This window comes from Eleutherodactylus coqui, chromosome 12 (genome assembly GCF_035609145.1).
Source record: "Eleutherodactylus coqui strain aEleCoq1 chromosome 12, aEleCoq1.hap1, whole genome shotgun sequence".
NCBI classification, from domain to species: domain Eukaryota; kingdom Metazoa; phylum Chordata; class Amphibia; order Anura; family Eleutherodactylidae; genus Eleutherodactylus; species Eleutherodactylus coqui.
The window spans coordinates 114,088,662-114,105,103 of NC_089848.1; the positions used below are offsets into that span (position 1 = coordinate 114,088,662).

At 46.8% G+C, this 16,442-nt stretch overlaps 1 protein-coding gene across 5 annotated transcripts in view; it reads left to right on the forward strand.

Annotated features, from left to right (window-relative positions):
• Window positions 1-16,442, forward strand: part of SETD2 (SET domain containing 2, histone lysine methyltransferase) — a 61,262-nt gene that overhangs the window by 13,869 nt on the left and 30,951 nt on the right. For 3 of the 5 annotated variants that reach the window (XR_010787416.1, XM_066585433.1, XM_066585434.1), the window contains exons 3-4: window positions 9,218-9,251; window positions 11,353-16,043. Coding sequence is in view for 4 of the 5 variants with exons in the window: in XM_066585433.1 (XP_066441530.1) it covers window positions 9,218-9,251; window positions 11,353-16,043 (4,725 nt within the window). In the remaining variant the exon portion in view is untranslated. The remainder of the gene's footprint in view (window positions 1-9,217; window positions 9,252-11,352; window positions 16,044-16,442) is intronic. The other 2 variants (XM_066585435.1, XM_066585436.1) reach the window with 1 other exon arrangement.

Here is a 16,442-nt window from a genome sequence, read left to right on the forward strand (position 1 = left end):
TTCTTTATTCCATATTCTAGAACCGGAGGGAGGAGACGGTACAACAGGACGTCCCCCTGCCCTGCTTCCTCGCGTTTTTGGATAGGGAATAAAGGATCACTATGACTATACCTCTGCTTGCTGACAACCACCATTATCCACCTCAGCCGCTCGTTCACACAGGCGTATTGTCACCGTGTATATCCCAGGCGTAACATGGTGAATGCAGGCAGTGAAAGTCAATGGACTTGCATTGATTCATGTACACCGGCGTGTGGGCGCTGCGTATCGATAGGCGAGAGAAATAAACCGCAGCATGCTACATATGCAGCCCTAGTATATGCATGCATTGTGTATGGTCAGCATAACAGAACGGGGAATTACATAAATCACCACACTACGCATATCCGTGATCACGTGATTCGCGGGCAGTGGCAGCCGTAGCCCGTGCGCAGTCCCTGCTGGCAGAGCCTATCGGCTGTAATGCGTACGAAGCTGCAGGAGACTCGCACTGTTCTACACGTTCGCCCGTGTGAACAAGCCCTTAATGTCCTTGAATTCTATGAATCCCTCGGCCGGGGTGCACTATTAAGAGTCTGTGCCATCATTTGAGCTTTACAGGCGTACTCGATCATCCGTTCTGCTTATATGTGCCAGATCATCTACTTACCCCCTTTTAAAATATGCATTTTTTGCAAACGCATTTGGGTGGAAGCCGAGAAACACCTGCTGCCTCTGGCGTCATTTAAAAACTCCTTGTTGCTATGACTACAGTCATCGGTTACCGTGGAGCAGCATAGTGCCAGCTCTGTGATATGGTGAAAGGGCAGCATGGGGACAGGATCCATCTGTCATGGCTAGCGGTGGGTTAATGCTGCGCATCGTTCGGCCCCGTTACACTGAGGAATCGCTGGAATCTGAATGATCATTCAGTGTATAAACTCTCCAGTGACCGAATGACGAATGAGTGTTCGTTCGTCATTCACTTTGCAGGTATAAAAATCAAACGATTGGCCTGTTTACTGTGACTGGAGGTGGGCGGCTGTAAGCGATCTCCGACCGCTCCGCAGTATGTCGGCGCTAGGCCGTCCGATATGTGGTTCACATCTGCCACCAATCCAGGCTCAACCTGTCAAAGTGCCTTTTTCTATGCTGATGTCATCTCCAGTAGCCCAAGGTGTATGGTACGCCTGCACTGAGGATGGCACATGCATGTGACGTCACTCCTGCCAAGCCAGCGTGGCGTAGTCACGCCATACGTCGAGCACATGACCTCATCAGGAACTGTAGACGTCCATCTATATAGAAGGGGGCATTTTTAGCAGAAGAGGGAGGGAGCCCGAAGATGTAAACCACCCATCAGCAGTCCGAGGCTAATTAACACATGGTGCAGGTAGCCTTTCTGCAGCTTTATCTGGAAGTAGGAGTGCACCGAAATAATGGTACCGTTTACTCCTCATTCCGTCGCTCATGTGTCAGGATATAGCAAAGATCAGCCGACAGACTACCTTTTAAGCGACCAATAATCGTCCCATGTAAAAGGACGCTAAGACACCCCAGAGTCTTCAAGAAATGTGATATCAGAGCCTCATGTGGCGCAGAGTGTTAGGACAGCAGAATGCAGTCCTAAGCTCTCGCTCACAATCTGAAGGTTACGAGTTCAATTGCTGCATGGTTCAGATGTTTTTTGGGTGTTTCCCCCAAAATAAGACCCTGTCTTGTATAAATTTTTGCCCCAAAAGGAGCAGTGTGTCTTTTTTGGGGGTGGGAGCTCTTAATACCTACCTAGCAAGCAGCGTCCTGATCCCTCTTGCTGCTCTCCAGGCGCTCCAGCAGGCTTCCGTGTCGTCCCCGGCATTGAAAGAACAATCTCGCCCTGGTAACGTGTGGTGAATACCCGGCCTCCAGCAAGAAATTTCTGTGATTGGCTCATCAAGCTCCATGTCAGCCAATCACAGCCAGCGCTTGATGAGCCAATCACAGCCATTCAATGAATGATTTCCGAGATGGAATCTGCGCTGCTATAAAACCGTCATGTGAAAGTAGCCTTAGCCCAATAATAATCTGCCCCTCCGCTCTGTAGAGAGAACCTAATAGCAGTCATCTTGTTATAGGCAGGATTATGAGAGGTAACGTGCATATAATATGTCTGGATCCACCAGTCAAAATGGTTAATAGTAACTGCTTACCTCCTCCCCCTCCCTGCACAGGTGAAAGAGCATGCACACAACATAGGCTTATACAAGTCAATGACTTCCTTCCTCCGCATTGTGTCTGTGGTTCTTGAGGCTGGTCTACTAAACATGAAATACCAGACTGTTAGGCTTAGTGGCCAGAGTGAAAACTGCAAGTTAGGCCGGTCTCTCACGACCGGATTTGAATTGCGGATTTCGCGATTGCCGTCCATGCGGACGATCTGCAGTAATAATCGGGCATTGAAAGGCATGTATCTTCGAAGTTTCCCTCTCAACTGCAGGTACGAATTGCATATTCCGCGAGCGGAAGAAAGATCGCACCATGCTCTATTATAGAGCAGAAGCCGCGGTCATAGAGCTCATTGTGTGCTATGGTCACGGATCTACCCGCAGCCCATACACCATTATATTGCATTGGACTGCGAGTGCCCGCATCATCACTAAGCGAAGAGAAAAGGCTGTACTTTGCATGACAACCTGCGTGCGTATGCGGTCATACGCAATACAATTACACACCGTTTGCAGGAATCCACTGCGGGCCTCCCGCATGCAGAATCTGACCCGGTCAGAGCGTGAGCGTGGCCTTATTAGGATTTTACGTTTTTAAATATACCGGTACGTAGTGACGTGGAAAAAAAAAAAATTCAAAGTTCATGTTTTGCATCTTATGCCGGCGGTTTTGACAGGAGATACGTATAAATGCTTGGAACGCTGAAAAACAGAAATGCGTAAGCGAAGTAGATGAAGTCTGATGTACATTATCCATCAAAGTATTGGACACCCCTGTCAGTAGAATGGATGGTATCTTATTAGCATGTCCTAAACCCTTGGAGGGTAGCAGCCATAGTTTGACGGTGAGTTTCACGCTATTGGTTATGCCATACAAGCTGGCATCACAAAGCGGAATGCATCGGCCTGTTTACAATGGTGCAAGGAGCTTCGCCGTTGGACAGTGGTGAATCGTGCTACGTCTTCTGTCAATCAGATGGATGTACCTGGGTGTGGAGGATGCTGGGGAACACCCTTTGTCTGAGTGTGTTGTGCCCACAGTCTAGTACGGCGGAGGTTCCCTTAAGGTCTGGGGATGTGTTACATGGCATGGTCTCCATCTGTAGGTTGTAGTGGCAAGAACCAGGAACATGGCGGTGACCTGACATCCTAGAGAATAATGTGCTGCTGACAACGTGGCAATACTCTGCGAATGGTCGGCCATACTTCCAACGACACAACGTGCCTCTTTTATATTGGTTTGATGATGTGGATGTTCCACGATTAGAGCGGCTGCACAGAGTCCTGACCTGCACCCCACTGAGCATCTTTGGGACAAACTGGAACATCGGCTCAGGAAATGTGAACAGCATCGATCTTCTTTTGAGAGAACTTAACATGCCTTCGCAGGATGAATGGAGGGAAATACCAGCAGAAATGTATCAGGCGTTAGCTGAAAATGTGCCACAAAGAGTATCCAATGGCATTGGTGCCAAAAGAGGTCAAAGTATTCACATCTGTAATAGAAATACTTCCTTCTGCTTGCTCGGGTGCCCAATTACACTTGGTTGGATTGTGTACTACTGAATACCTGAAGCCATCCACAACTTCTGGTCATAAACCAGGCAGATCCTTCTATGGTCCGGCCAAGAGTCATTCAAAGTAACTTCCTCCCCCCATGAAAACTCAAGGTCTTCAGATGAACTATGGCTCCACAACTCTGTACTGAGAAGTCAAAATGTGATGTTTTCGGCTCAGGTGGGACTCTGTAGAATAACTGGAGAGCACCAAGTGGAAGAGGGTCTACAGTCCTCAGTGCCGCAAGTAGATTCTCATCCGTCATCCTGCTTTCGGACAATGGACACAGAGGCCAAGGCCGTGGAGAACCGTCCAATTATAGGAACAAGGTGACCAGTCACAATTGTATGACCCTCCACTAAGACCCAGAACTTCAAGATTCCCTGGAAAAACTTGAGAATCCTCTGGAAAAATGAGAATTAAAAAAACTGCTGCAAAAAAATGTTATTTTTAAGCTTTTAGTGTGACTGTCTTTAGTACATGGCTGTTCACGTAATCCATATACCCCTTTGTAACAGGTTGTCGCTCATCAATTTGAGTCTGGGAGTGTAAATTCTGCTAAATGCACATCTGGTCAGAAGATCTCATGTTGTGTTGGACGTTTATGGGCAAATTCTACAGGGAATTTTTAGTGAAATTCGTGAGGAATAAGCTGTATAAAACTGGTGGCGAGGTCATTAATGCCAGTAGATTTTGGAACTAAACATGAATAGTCGGGCATCGTCGGTGGAATTGGCAGATTTTCTTTGAAGATTTCGGTACGGAATCCTCTGGGTGTGCATGCGGCCTCTTGGCTACAGAGGAGAGATCCGTTAGCCCTGTCATAGTAATCCTGTGCTTTGTGAACCGTAGTTGGGGGCCGTGATTAAAGCTCTATATATATAATCACTTTCACCTCATTTATAGAAGTTGGAACTATTTATTAAGCAAAAAACAATGTATCCGCCCAAGTAACTGTATCATGGCAACAGACCATGCATGGATGGGGTGGCGGACGCTCATCCGCATCAGTTTCTGTTCACTAGAAGATCCGCTGGGCGGACCATCTATCCTCTTCCTGCTGTGAGAAAGCAGCGGGAAGTCTGCAGGGAATATAGAGGACGAGAGCCGTGACGTAGCTTACAAAATTGGCTTAAAGGGGCAGAAGCATGAGGCATAAATGGGCTACACAATGAGAAGCTTGTGCCATCGCCACGGAGGGGAGATCTCTCTCCCCCCCCCGCTCCCTCCTGCTGACTGCCGTTACTCACTGCTCCCCCGCGCCGAGCCGGCAGGTACTCACTAAAGGCAATGCTCGCTCATCTCTAGTCTTGAAACGGTTGTAGGGACTCTGTTGTTGGCGCAGTGCTTTTTGGACGAGTAACGTGAGCTTCAGACTTCCAGCCTGGGATATATTATTCCATATGGTGTAGAGGCGATGGGGTGCGTTATCTGTAGTAAGGGCGACAGCAACTCTGTGCGAATTGTGCCAGATCCAAATGGTAAATGCTCCACAATCTCTTAAATATACTGGATGCTTCGGGGCCTAGTCGCCTGTAACTATGTACCTTGTGGCAAGGAATGAGAACATCTTGAGTGTTCGTTGTTGAGCAGGTTTATTGGCTGTGTCACCAATGCCCCGTCTGAATATACAGGGGTGCAGGGCTGTACCTGCCACTCTCGGATTTGGCATAACCTTTTATTTGTACACAAGAGACAGAATCCTGTTTGGCAGCAGAACGAGTTCTGAGGCCAAGTTGGCTGAACGTAGCAACCGTCTAATACCGAGGGTTGGCGGTGCCAGTACTGGAGCCACCGCTGCCCTCCCTGGGTTTATACAACGGATTTGTGAGTGATTATTTGATTGACGGTATAATCTTGTCCGGTACCAGGTCATTCTGGGCACTTCTGAACTGGTTGGTTATCATATGGTCCGTCAGTCTGCGGCCCCTTCTAATCCTAGCTCAAATCCTATAAAATAAGAGGGGTATCTACCATCCATCCTCAGGTGGAATCTCCCATTAGTTATATCGCCAAGTATCTTTCCCTCCACTTATCATCCCCTGCTTTTTTTTTTTTTGGATCTCACTCCCCTCTCTAGAGATAATCTTGGCTTCTTTTCCCCCTCATGCCCAGGTTTAACCCTTTCCAATCCACTGTCTGAGGTCTGAAAACATTATGATTTAAGGCTGCACAGCTCCAAAGTTGGAAGACGTCCGTCGGGGTTCTCTTACTGTATATTGCCAGCCTCTGCTGTCGGAGGCTATCCAACGTGTCACCTCATGCAGTATTGGCTTTAGCCAGCAGATAGCGCCGTTGTATAACAGTAGAAAAAGAGTAAGCCCCCTAGGAAAACCAGGATACAAATTGGATTGGAAAGGTTAATCTCTCTCCTCTTCCATGCGTACCATTTTCCTCTTCCTCAGGTGTCTTCTTTCCTTCTACCCTTCCTCGTCTTGGAACCTATTAACCTCTCAAGTGTCATCTCTCCTGTCCCTTCAGGTATCATGTCTTTCTTCACCCCCAGTTATCACCCACTCCTAGTATTGGGCTGGTCTCACATGGGCGATATGGATTCTGCATGCAGATGCCCGCAGCAGAATCCAGCTCTGACCCCGGCCGGCGACCCTTCTTTGCTTTTCTGTATTCATGCGCAGTACAGATTTAAAATAATAATATTTTTGTTTTTCCCATGGTGTTGCTAGGCCGTGAATTCCCGCGGCATCGCCTATCTGCATTGTCAGTTGCCGATTCCGCACACACAAAAAAACATGCTGAGACTTTAAATCTGCTTGCAGAAACCGCTATCCGCTCATCTGAGCAGACATGCGAATACCGCGGATCGTCCGCGCGGGTGACTATCGCGGATTCCGCTATTGAAATCCAGTCATGTGAGACCCTCCTTATGTAGTCTCCCATTTTAATCTCATCCCCCTATCATCACCCACCAATTAGAATCCCCCCCCCCCCCCCATGTTATCCCTACCCTCTGCAGTATCAACCACATTGCGTACTGCTGTGTGCCAACATACACTATTTTGGCGTGTATAGATACGAGAGGGCATGTCGCATTCTAATTCACGCGCTGTGTGAGAGGCACCACTGAAAGTCATGTAAAGCTTATCCCCGGGTATTCCACACACCAAACCCATGATTGTAATGCGCAGTAAAAAGTGTTTGTTGGACAGAGCCCTACCTCGCCTGTTGGCATTAGATCCTCGTTATTAGCAGCAGGAGCTGTGGGCACCTCTTACCCGTGGCTCTAACAGCTCCAGTGCCATATAACCAGGGAGAAGAGCCCGATCTCCCCTGGTGTAGGACTAGTGCAGGAGCTGGTGGTCTGCCTGTGTTATCAGCTACTAGATGTAGCACATGTTACATGCGTGCTGCTGGCTGTGCACCCGTGATATAAAATGACACATCACTAGTAGCTCTGGGACTATGACCGATCGTGACAGTGATCTGCTGCAGTTTCATACATGGATGTGTGGCCATGTGTGCCACTGCCCTGGAAATCGGTCTCCATCATGTCCTCCTCTCCCTTCTTTCCTCCATGTCACATGTATAAAGGTTTCCATCATGTCCTCCTCTCCCTTTTCCCCTCCTCTAACATGTATAAAGGTTTCCACCATGTCCCCCTCTCCCTTCTCTCCTCCTGTAACATATATAAAGGTTTCCATCATATCCCCCCATTCCCTTCTCTCCTCCTGTAACATATATAAAGGTTTCCATCATATCCCCCCATTCCCTTCTCTTCTCCTATATATAACATATATAAAGGTCTCCATCATGTCCTCCTCTCCCTTCTCTCCTCCATGTAACATGTATAAAGGTTTCCATCATGTCCTCCTCTCCCTTCTCTCCTCCATGTAACATATGTAAAGATTACCATCATGTCTCCCCTTTTCCTTCTTTCCTCCATGTCACATATATAAAGGTCTCCATCATGTCCTCCTCTCCCTTCTTCACTCCTGTAACATATATAAAGGTCTCCATCATGTCCCCTCTCTCCCTTCTTTCCTCCATGTCACATATATAAAGGTTTCCATCATGTCCTCCTCTCCCTTCTCTCCTCCTGTAACATATATAAACGTTTCCATCATGTCCTCCTCCTCCCTTCTCTCCTCCTGTAACATATATAAAGGTTTCCATCATGTCCCCCTCTCCCTTCTCTCCTCCTGTAACATACATACAGGTTTCCATCATGTCCCTCTCTCCCTTCCTCTATGTAACATATATAAAGGTTTCCATCATGTCCCCCCCCCGTCTCCCTTCTCTCCTCCTGTAACATATATAAAGGTTTCCATCATGTCTCCCTCTCCCTTCTCTCCTCCTGTAATATATATAAAGGTTTCCATCATGTTTCCCCTCTCCCTTCTCTCCTCCTGTAATATATATAAAGGTTTCCATCATGTCTCCCTCTCCATTCTTTCCTCCTTTAACATATATAAAGGTTTCAATCGTGTCCTCCTCTCCCTTCCTCCATGTAACATAAGTAAATGTTACCATCATGTCCCTCCTCTCCCTTCTCTCCTCCATGTAACATATATAAAGGTCTCCATCATGTCCTCCCTTTTCTCCTGTAACATATATAAAGGTTTCCATTATGTCCCTCCTTTCCCTTTTTGTTCAGGCTATATAAATTAAGACTATGGCTGCATGGCAACTTTGACCCTGACAGAGGTCACGTGGTCAAAGATCACAGTATAGCCCTCCAATCTCACCATCTAATAGAACTTGGTGTGGTCGCTTTTCAACTTGCAAGTGACCCTCAGATTGCAAAAAATCGCGCAAAGTTTGATTTTTTTTTTTTGCAGTCTTGTCGGTCGTAGGAGTTCGCAAACCCAACTGCATCGACTTCTGTTAGATTGTGATATTGCAGGGCTACATTGCGATCTTGGGCCAAAATCAGTGAAACCTTAACCTAAAAGCGTTATCTGGGTAAAAAGAAAACCGCTCGGTCCTGCACAAATGTAAAGGCCGTTCTCCCCTCGCCTGGTCCCCGCAGCTCCTGCTCAGTGCCCAATCTCCCACTGCTTTCTGCTGCAGGAGTAATGCTGTTGCAAGACAAGGACATATGACCTCTGCAGCCAATCACCGGCCAACGTAAGGTGGCAATTGGCTGTGGGGTTCACATGTCCTTGATGTCGATGACAGGAGCAGCGGGGGATCAGGGGAGGGGAGTGTCTTTGTTTTGTAGAGTGGTGCTCAGTCTTGTTCCTTGTTTTCCCCTTCGTCTTCCCTGTTTAGTTTTGTGGTTGAAGCTTTCCACTGTCTTTGGTCTTGTTCTATTTTGTCGGGGTCTTGCATGAGTGCTGCTCATATTGGGGGAGTGGCTTACCTTTTAAGAAGGTAAGTGGTTGTCACCATTGATAGAGGTCATGTCAGCAGTATAGAGAAGTGTGACAAATTTATGGCTCCTGCTAATTTTGAATAATTCTGTTTATTGTCACTAATTATTTTCTGTCATAATTACTTTCCTTTTTTTTTTTTTCCATGTCTTTGAATGACGACAGAGAAGAAGAGAATGAGGTGAGCCGCCTTCCTCGCAGTCCTGTGTACAATGTTATATCTGTCTGCACATCACATCGGTTTTCGGGCTTTCTCTGTGACTGGGTGGGGAAAGCGGCACTCTTGGGCTTTCTCTGTGGCTGGGTGGGGAAAGCGGCACTCTCGGGCTTTCTCTGTGGCTGGGTGGTGAAAGCGGCACTCTCGGGCTTTCTCTGTGGCTGGGTGGGGAAAGCGGCACTCTCGGGCTTTCTCTGTGGCTGGGTGGGGAAAGCGGCACTCTCGGGCTTTCTCTGTGGCTGGGTGGGGAAACGGCACTCTCGGGCTTTCTCTGTGGCTGGGTGGGGAAAGCGGCACTCTCGGGCTTTCTCTGTGGCTGGGTGGGGAAAGCGGCACACTCGGGCTTTTTCTGTGGCTGGGTGGGGAAAGCGGCACACTCGGGCTTTCTCTGTGGCTGGGTGGGGAAAGCGGCACTCTCGGGCTTTCTCTGTGGCTGGGTGGGGAGAGCGGCACCCTCGGGCTTTCTCTGTGGCTGGGTGGGGAGAGCGGCACCCTCGGGCTTTCTCTGTGGCTGGGTGGGGAGAGCGGCACCCTCGGGCTTTCTCTGTGGCTGGGTGGGGAGAGCGGCACCCTCGGGCTTTCTCTGTGGCTGGGTGGGGAGAGCGGCACCCTCGGGCTTTCTCTGTGGCTGGGTGGGGAGAGCGGCACCCTCGGGCTTTCTCTGTGGCTGGGTGGGGAGAGCGGCACCCTTGGGCTTTCTCTGTGGCTGGGTGGGGAGAGCGGCACCCTCGGGCTTTCTCTGTGGCTGGGTGGGGAGAGCGGCACCCTCGGGCTTTCTCTGTGGCTGGGTGGGGAGAGCGGCACCCTCGGGCTTTCTCTGTGGCTGGGTGGGGAGAGCGGCACCCTCGGGCTTTCTCTGTGGCTGGGTGGGGAAAGCGGGGAAAGCAATGTACATGCGCAGAATGGAGTCAGTGGAGTTTTTTACTTGTTGCATTTCATATGGCGGTACAATACAGGTTTCATGCACCAAGATATGGAGCCGTAATCCAGCCATGCGCATCGTCCCCCGTATGGGTACAATTCTTTTCTGAAATCTTGTTATTATGGGGGACTCTTGTGACTTTGACCCCTGAATTGACTCCCTTCCCCTTCACACATCACAACACTCTTCGGGCCACTCTCTCACACGGGCGTTTTTTTGCTGTGTATTTCACACTCGAAATGCACCACTCTAAACCTCCATGTATTTCAGTGTGGCCTCACACTAGCATTTTTGTGTCGCATGTCCTATATTCTTTGTTTTAGAGCGTATTTCATGCATAAATTGCCCACTGAAATGAATGGGGTTCATTAAAAAAAAAAAAAAAAAACGGGAAATACGCAGTTGCACGCAGAATACTACATTAAAAAAACCACAGGTTGCTATGCCAACGAGAGGGGTTGAAAAGAAGTTGTGACATCAGCTCGCTAGTCTGCGTTTGTACTATGCAAAAATATGCATGTAGTAAAACGCAGCGTTTTACATACGGTTGTGTAAGGTCACTCCCTTTTTTTTACGCAGCGTTTTACTGCATGCAGAGCCGCATCTTACTGCTTGTTTGTGCACGTTTGCCTCCGTTATTACTGTGTATTTTTGCGCAGTAACAACACGAGCTAGCTGATGATTTTTTATATTTTTTTTTAACCTTCTGGTGGCATAGCAACTTGCATGAAAAACGCATTGTACTGCATTTTTACTGTTTTTCACGCCTCCCACTCATTTCAGTGTGCAATGTAGTGCGTGCAAAAACACACTGCAACGCTGAAAAATCGAAGATGCAGCGTTCTATTCAGTGCATACTAAAAACTTTGCGCTAAAACTCTTGTCTAAGAAGTCCCTATGAAATGAATGGAGGCTTAGTGCTTCGTCTGAAAACGCAGGTAAATCACGGCAAAAAACTCCTGCGTAAGTGGCCTTCCTACCACACGCAACCTTGTATTTACTAAGCTTCCCAGCGGTGCTTGTCCAGGAAATGATTGCTTGTTGTTGTGTAACCTATCGATGCACAAAATGTTTTGTCTCTACCTGCATTGTAAAAAGTATTGGGCATTTTTAGGTTTACTTATCAATTTTGCTTTGTTGCAGGGCAAGAGTGACGGCTCATTGACAGGTTTTGGCAAGTCTGCAAATACTTTTAAGGGTATTTCTTCAAGTAGATTTCTACCGAAAGGAACCAAAGCAAAGGTGAACTTAGAGGAACAGGGGAGGCAGAAGGTCTCGTTCAGTTTCAGCTTCACGAAGAAAACCTTGCAGAACAGATTACTGACGTCTTTAGTCAACGACAAGCAGAATGAGTCGCAAAGTAATCCACCCACACTCAGCTCCACAGAGCAAATATCAAAGCTCAAGATGGACTTTATGGAATCCGCTGGGGGAGTCATGGACATTTCTCCACCAAAGCCCAAAGTGGAGTTGGGAAAAATTCATTTCAAAAAGCATCTTCTTAGTGTTACAAATAAGCTACCAGCACCCCAACCACCGCCACCCCCACCACCTCCGACAATATCTGCTCCCACATCCCCCTCACCATCACTCCAAGAGGCACAATTGGAAAGCATGAGATCTTCTCCTGACATTGAAGTAGCACTATCTGCAACCAACACACCTTTTACAAAGTCACCAGTGAAAGAACGCCCGAGTTCTGTGCCCTCAAAAGAAGTGTTGTCGCCACCACCATCAGCTGTAGTTGTCACAAGCAAAACTGGCTCCAAGGACAGTAAAGAGTGTTCTATAATTTCTGTTGTAGAAAGTCCAAGCACTCAGACAGTTGTCGACAAAACAGAGACAACCCTGTTGAAAGAATATTCCCATATTGGGAAAGAAGATAAGGCTTCCGCCAGTGTACAAAGCGTCAAATCCAATCCTAGTCCAGAAAAACCGAGATCAAAATCGTCTCACTCAGAAACTATGATGGTTGGTTCAGAGTCGGATGGCGATTCTGTCCAGACCTCCTCAAGCCACAGATCCCATGAGCTAAAACACACTTCAAGTAGAGAAAGAGACTTAAAAAGAAGCTCGATGTCTTTAAGAAGTGAGGATGCTGTTAAATATTCATCAAGATCAAAGTCTGGGAAGGATCAAAAACATTCTAGTTTTTCCAGGTCAGAAAGAGATTCCAAGTACTCCTCTTGCTATTCTCATTCTAGGTCCGACCGTGACCGAAGAAGAAGCAGGTCCCGTTCTAGGTCAAGGTCTAGATCTGACAGAGGTCCAAGGAGTGGCTCATCTTATTCTCGATCTGAACGTCATTATGAATCAGAAAGAAGGTACCATAGAAGTTCTCCTTACAGAACGAGATATTCGCGTTCCTATGCAGACAGTAGAGCTAGAGATAGTTCTGATTCGGAAGATGACTATCGAAGAGCCTATTCCAGATCAAGCGATTCCAGGCGTCCATCATCTTCTCATTCCTACAGAGAAACAAGGATGACCTCATCTTCACATTTAAAATACGACAAAGATCCCAAATTTGATTCCTCTCATGATCCTGATCACAGAGGAAGAACCTTCTCCAACAGAGCTGGAAAGGATATGAAGTCTCCTGACCGAGAATCTTCTAGGAAAAGTTCTCCTCCCAAACAAACTGATATTAAATATGGCTCTGCAAACTCACGTGTAGATGGTGGCGCAAGTTCCAGCATAAAATCAAATTTCCCTAAATCAGCAGATTCCAAAACTGAGTCTGTGACTTCTTCAGGAAGAAAAAGTTCTAAATGGGACTTGGAGGAAAGACCAGGATCAAAAGAGGAGCGCAAAATGGGCAAAAAAGATGAAACCACGTTATCTGATATACCCATCTACAAGAAGAGTGGCACAACAATTAAACAAGCTGCTTCTCCTATCCCTTTTAAACAGGAGAAGAGTTCCTCCATGGAAAATGAATTGTCTAATTATTGCGACCTTAACGATGAAGACTCTGAACCGTTTGTCGATGACTTTCGAAGTAGCAGTCCCACCCAGATCCATGATGACGATCTCTCCCAAGGTCTAGCATGGCATTTTGTTACCCTCAGTTCTACAGAAAATGTTCACACAGAGGAATCAAATGAAATACCTGGTTCTGAAAACTCTAATTCATACATCCCTGAAGTATCCAATATATTTGATTCTGTTCACAATGAAATTGAATTGCTTGATAAATCTGAAGAGGATCCTGGAGCACATCCACTTCATGGACTGGATGTGGTCACTCAAGACCATAAGAAGGGCCTTCCAAATCAAGCAAAGGGCTCTTCTAATGTTACAGAGAATGCAGCTCCTATGTCGCCGATTGAGTCAAAAAGCTGTGTCCTAGAAAGCATTACCAAAGATTTAAGTCCTCTTCATGATTCAGACTTGGGGAACACCGAAACTGACCCCAGAGAAGAAGTCCATATTTTCACTCAGTCGGATCAAATAAGTGACAATCATGTTTTTATAGTAGACGTTCAGTCTGAGCCTCAGATATCAAATTTGGTTTCCGAAAGGTCAAGTATATCTATGAGCATCTCTGCCGAGTATGATTTACCTCCTGAAACGATGTCCCCTGAAATGTGTTATCTACAGAATACAGATAGTGTGATGCAAGGAAGAGAACCGGGAACTTTAGAGGCTATGGAAATTGACACCAGTGATGAAGATAATGAAGTCGCCAATGAAGTAACTATCGACAGACTGAAGGAAGAAGCCACGCCTTCACCACAAATTTTGAATGAAGCTAATTCTTTGCAGATCAGTTTTTTGGAAAAAGAGGAAAAACACACAGAATCTGCTGCTCTACCTGAAGCTGAATGGATAGAGATCCAAACTGAAGACACCCATTCTTTCAAGGAGGAACTCAACAAGCCTTCAGTCCTGCCCATTGAAGCCAAGGAGGAGACTGTTGTAAATGATGGATCACAGTTGTCCTCTGACCGCATGAAACCTTCTGTGAACTTCATTAGTGCTGTCCAAGCTTATTACTCAGATAGCGATGAAAGCGAGAGTGATGAGAGTGAATCGGATGACACCGATTCCGATGACAGTGGCCTCCCCAGGAATCGTTTACAATCAATTGTGGTGGTTCCTAAAACCTCTACATTAACCATGGAAGAAGCTGAAATGTCTCCAGGATCTCCGGAAGAAGCTGAAATGTCTCCAGGATCTCCGGAAGAAGCTAAAATGTCTCCAGAATCGCCGGAAGAGGGTCCGATATTTACGAGAACTGTAGAAGAAGATGAATCTCCTACATTAACCATGGAAGTTGCCAAACCTTCTGCAGTGACCTTAGAATATACTAAGCCAGTTGCATTAACCATGGATGATGCTAAAATGCCAGTAATGACCAAGGAAAATGCTGAACTTTCTACATTAACCATGGAGGGCCCTAAACCAGCTGCAGTGATCATAGACGGTGCTAAAGTAGTTGCATTGGCCATGGGAGATGCTAAGCTAACCACATTAACCATTGATGATGCTGATTCATTTGCACTAATCGTAGAAGATGTTAACCCAACAGCATTATACACAGAAGAAGCGAAACAGTCCACATTGGTCAAGGAAGCTGCTAATCTCTCCATAGAAGACCCTAAAACATGTTTATTAACAATGGGAGAAGATGGTCCTCCACTGTCCCCAGATGTCCTGATCAATGTGAAGGTCTCTGATAATAAAGAAAATTACCCTCAAGCGAATACATCCGAAAAGGAAAGTGACACTGTGCAAGTTCCAAATGACGAACCAGTAGATAAAGTGAAAAGCATCCCTGTCCCCGAATCGACTCCTGATGTAGTTCAGACTTCCGAGCCAGAGATTCAACATTCTCCTTCTGATGCGTATGTCAGCACAAGCCACCCTGTGCCCATTAAACCTAAAAACAAAGGCAAAGCCTTGATTGAGAATGTTGGCATTCAAGAGATTCCCATACCCATCCCCGCCAAACCAACTCCTAAGGAGCCAGAAAAGCCTGCTATACCTGCAGCTCTTTCCAAACCTGCCATATTCGAAACGCAGCCAGCGAAGAACTTTGTAGAGAGGCCAGACAGTAGACATGCGGAATCGGAATATAATCGTGCTCCAGGATCTACAGACTACTCACGAATTGATGGATTCCAGGCAACTGAAGACTTGTCTGATCTAGGATGGGACTTCTCTCAGCCAGAAAAGCCAAGTAGCACTTACCAACCCCCTGACAGTAGCTACATGTACTTTAGTTACCAGCAAGGAAGTGGCTCCCATGATCCTTCACACCATTACATTGGTGACAATGGATATTGGAATTCTGGCTACCACAACAAACAGGAAGTTAAATACAATAAGGCTTTAGGCCACCTTCCCGACTCCATCACAAATTGTTATAATGAAGACGATGATGATGACGATTATGATTTTGCCTGGGATAAGGATCAGGTGCACGAGTTTGGATATCCTACTAAGGCTATCCATGATAAATCGAGGGAAAGTGGTTCAGTTCAAGCCCATGAAATCAGTAGTAATTCGGTAAAGGACAGTGTGCCACGCACCGACAAGAGAGAGCAGTTGGTGAGGGAGCGGTCCGATATGAAGGATCGAGGACCACCCAAGAAACGGAGGCAAGAGCTAGAAAGCGACTCGGAGAATGATACAGAAGCTCTGGAAAAAAGGAAGATGAAGGCTGAAGCTGGTCTAGTGGACTCGCCAGCCTCCAAACAAGGAAAGGTGGGCACACTCTGCTGCATGGAAGACTTCAGGGACGCTCAGCACTGGAAGGAATGCTACAAGCTGGGAAAGATGCCAACATACTTTGACCTCATTGAAGAGAATGTCTATCTCACAGAGAGGTATGATTTTATACTTAAAGGGTTTGTTCCACCAATGGAAGTTCTCATTTATCCATAGTATCCAACCGCTGGGACCCCTACCGATTTACGAAAACTGGAGTCCCTAAGGTACCCGCATGAATGGAGCTATGGTCGTGCATGCACAGCACCACCCCATTGTTTTCAAAATAGATTGCTAGAGATAGCTGAGTGCTTGTACTCTGCCGCCTCCGGCAGTCACTTTGGAATGAATGGTGTCATTATGCACATGCGTGACAAGAGCTCCATTTACTTGGGGATCTTCAGGATCTACCATTCTCATGATCGGCTGAGCTCCGAGCAGTCAGACCCTTGACTGTTAGCTAGTTATCTCCTGTACTGTGGAGAAACTATACCTTTCTTTTGGTGGATAACATAACC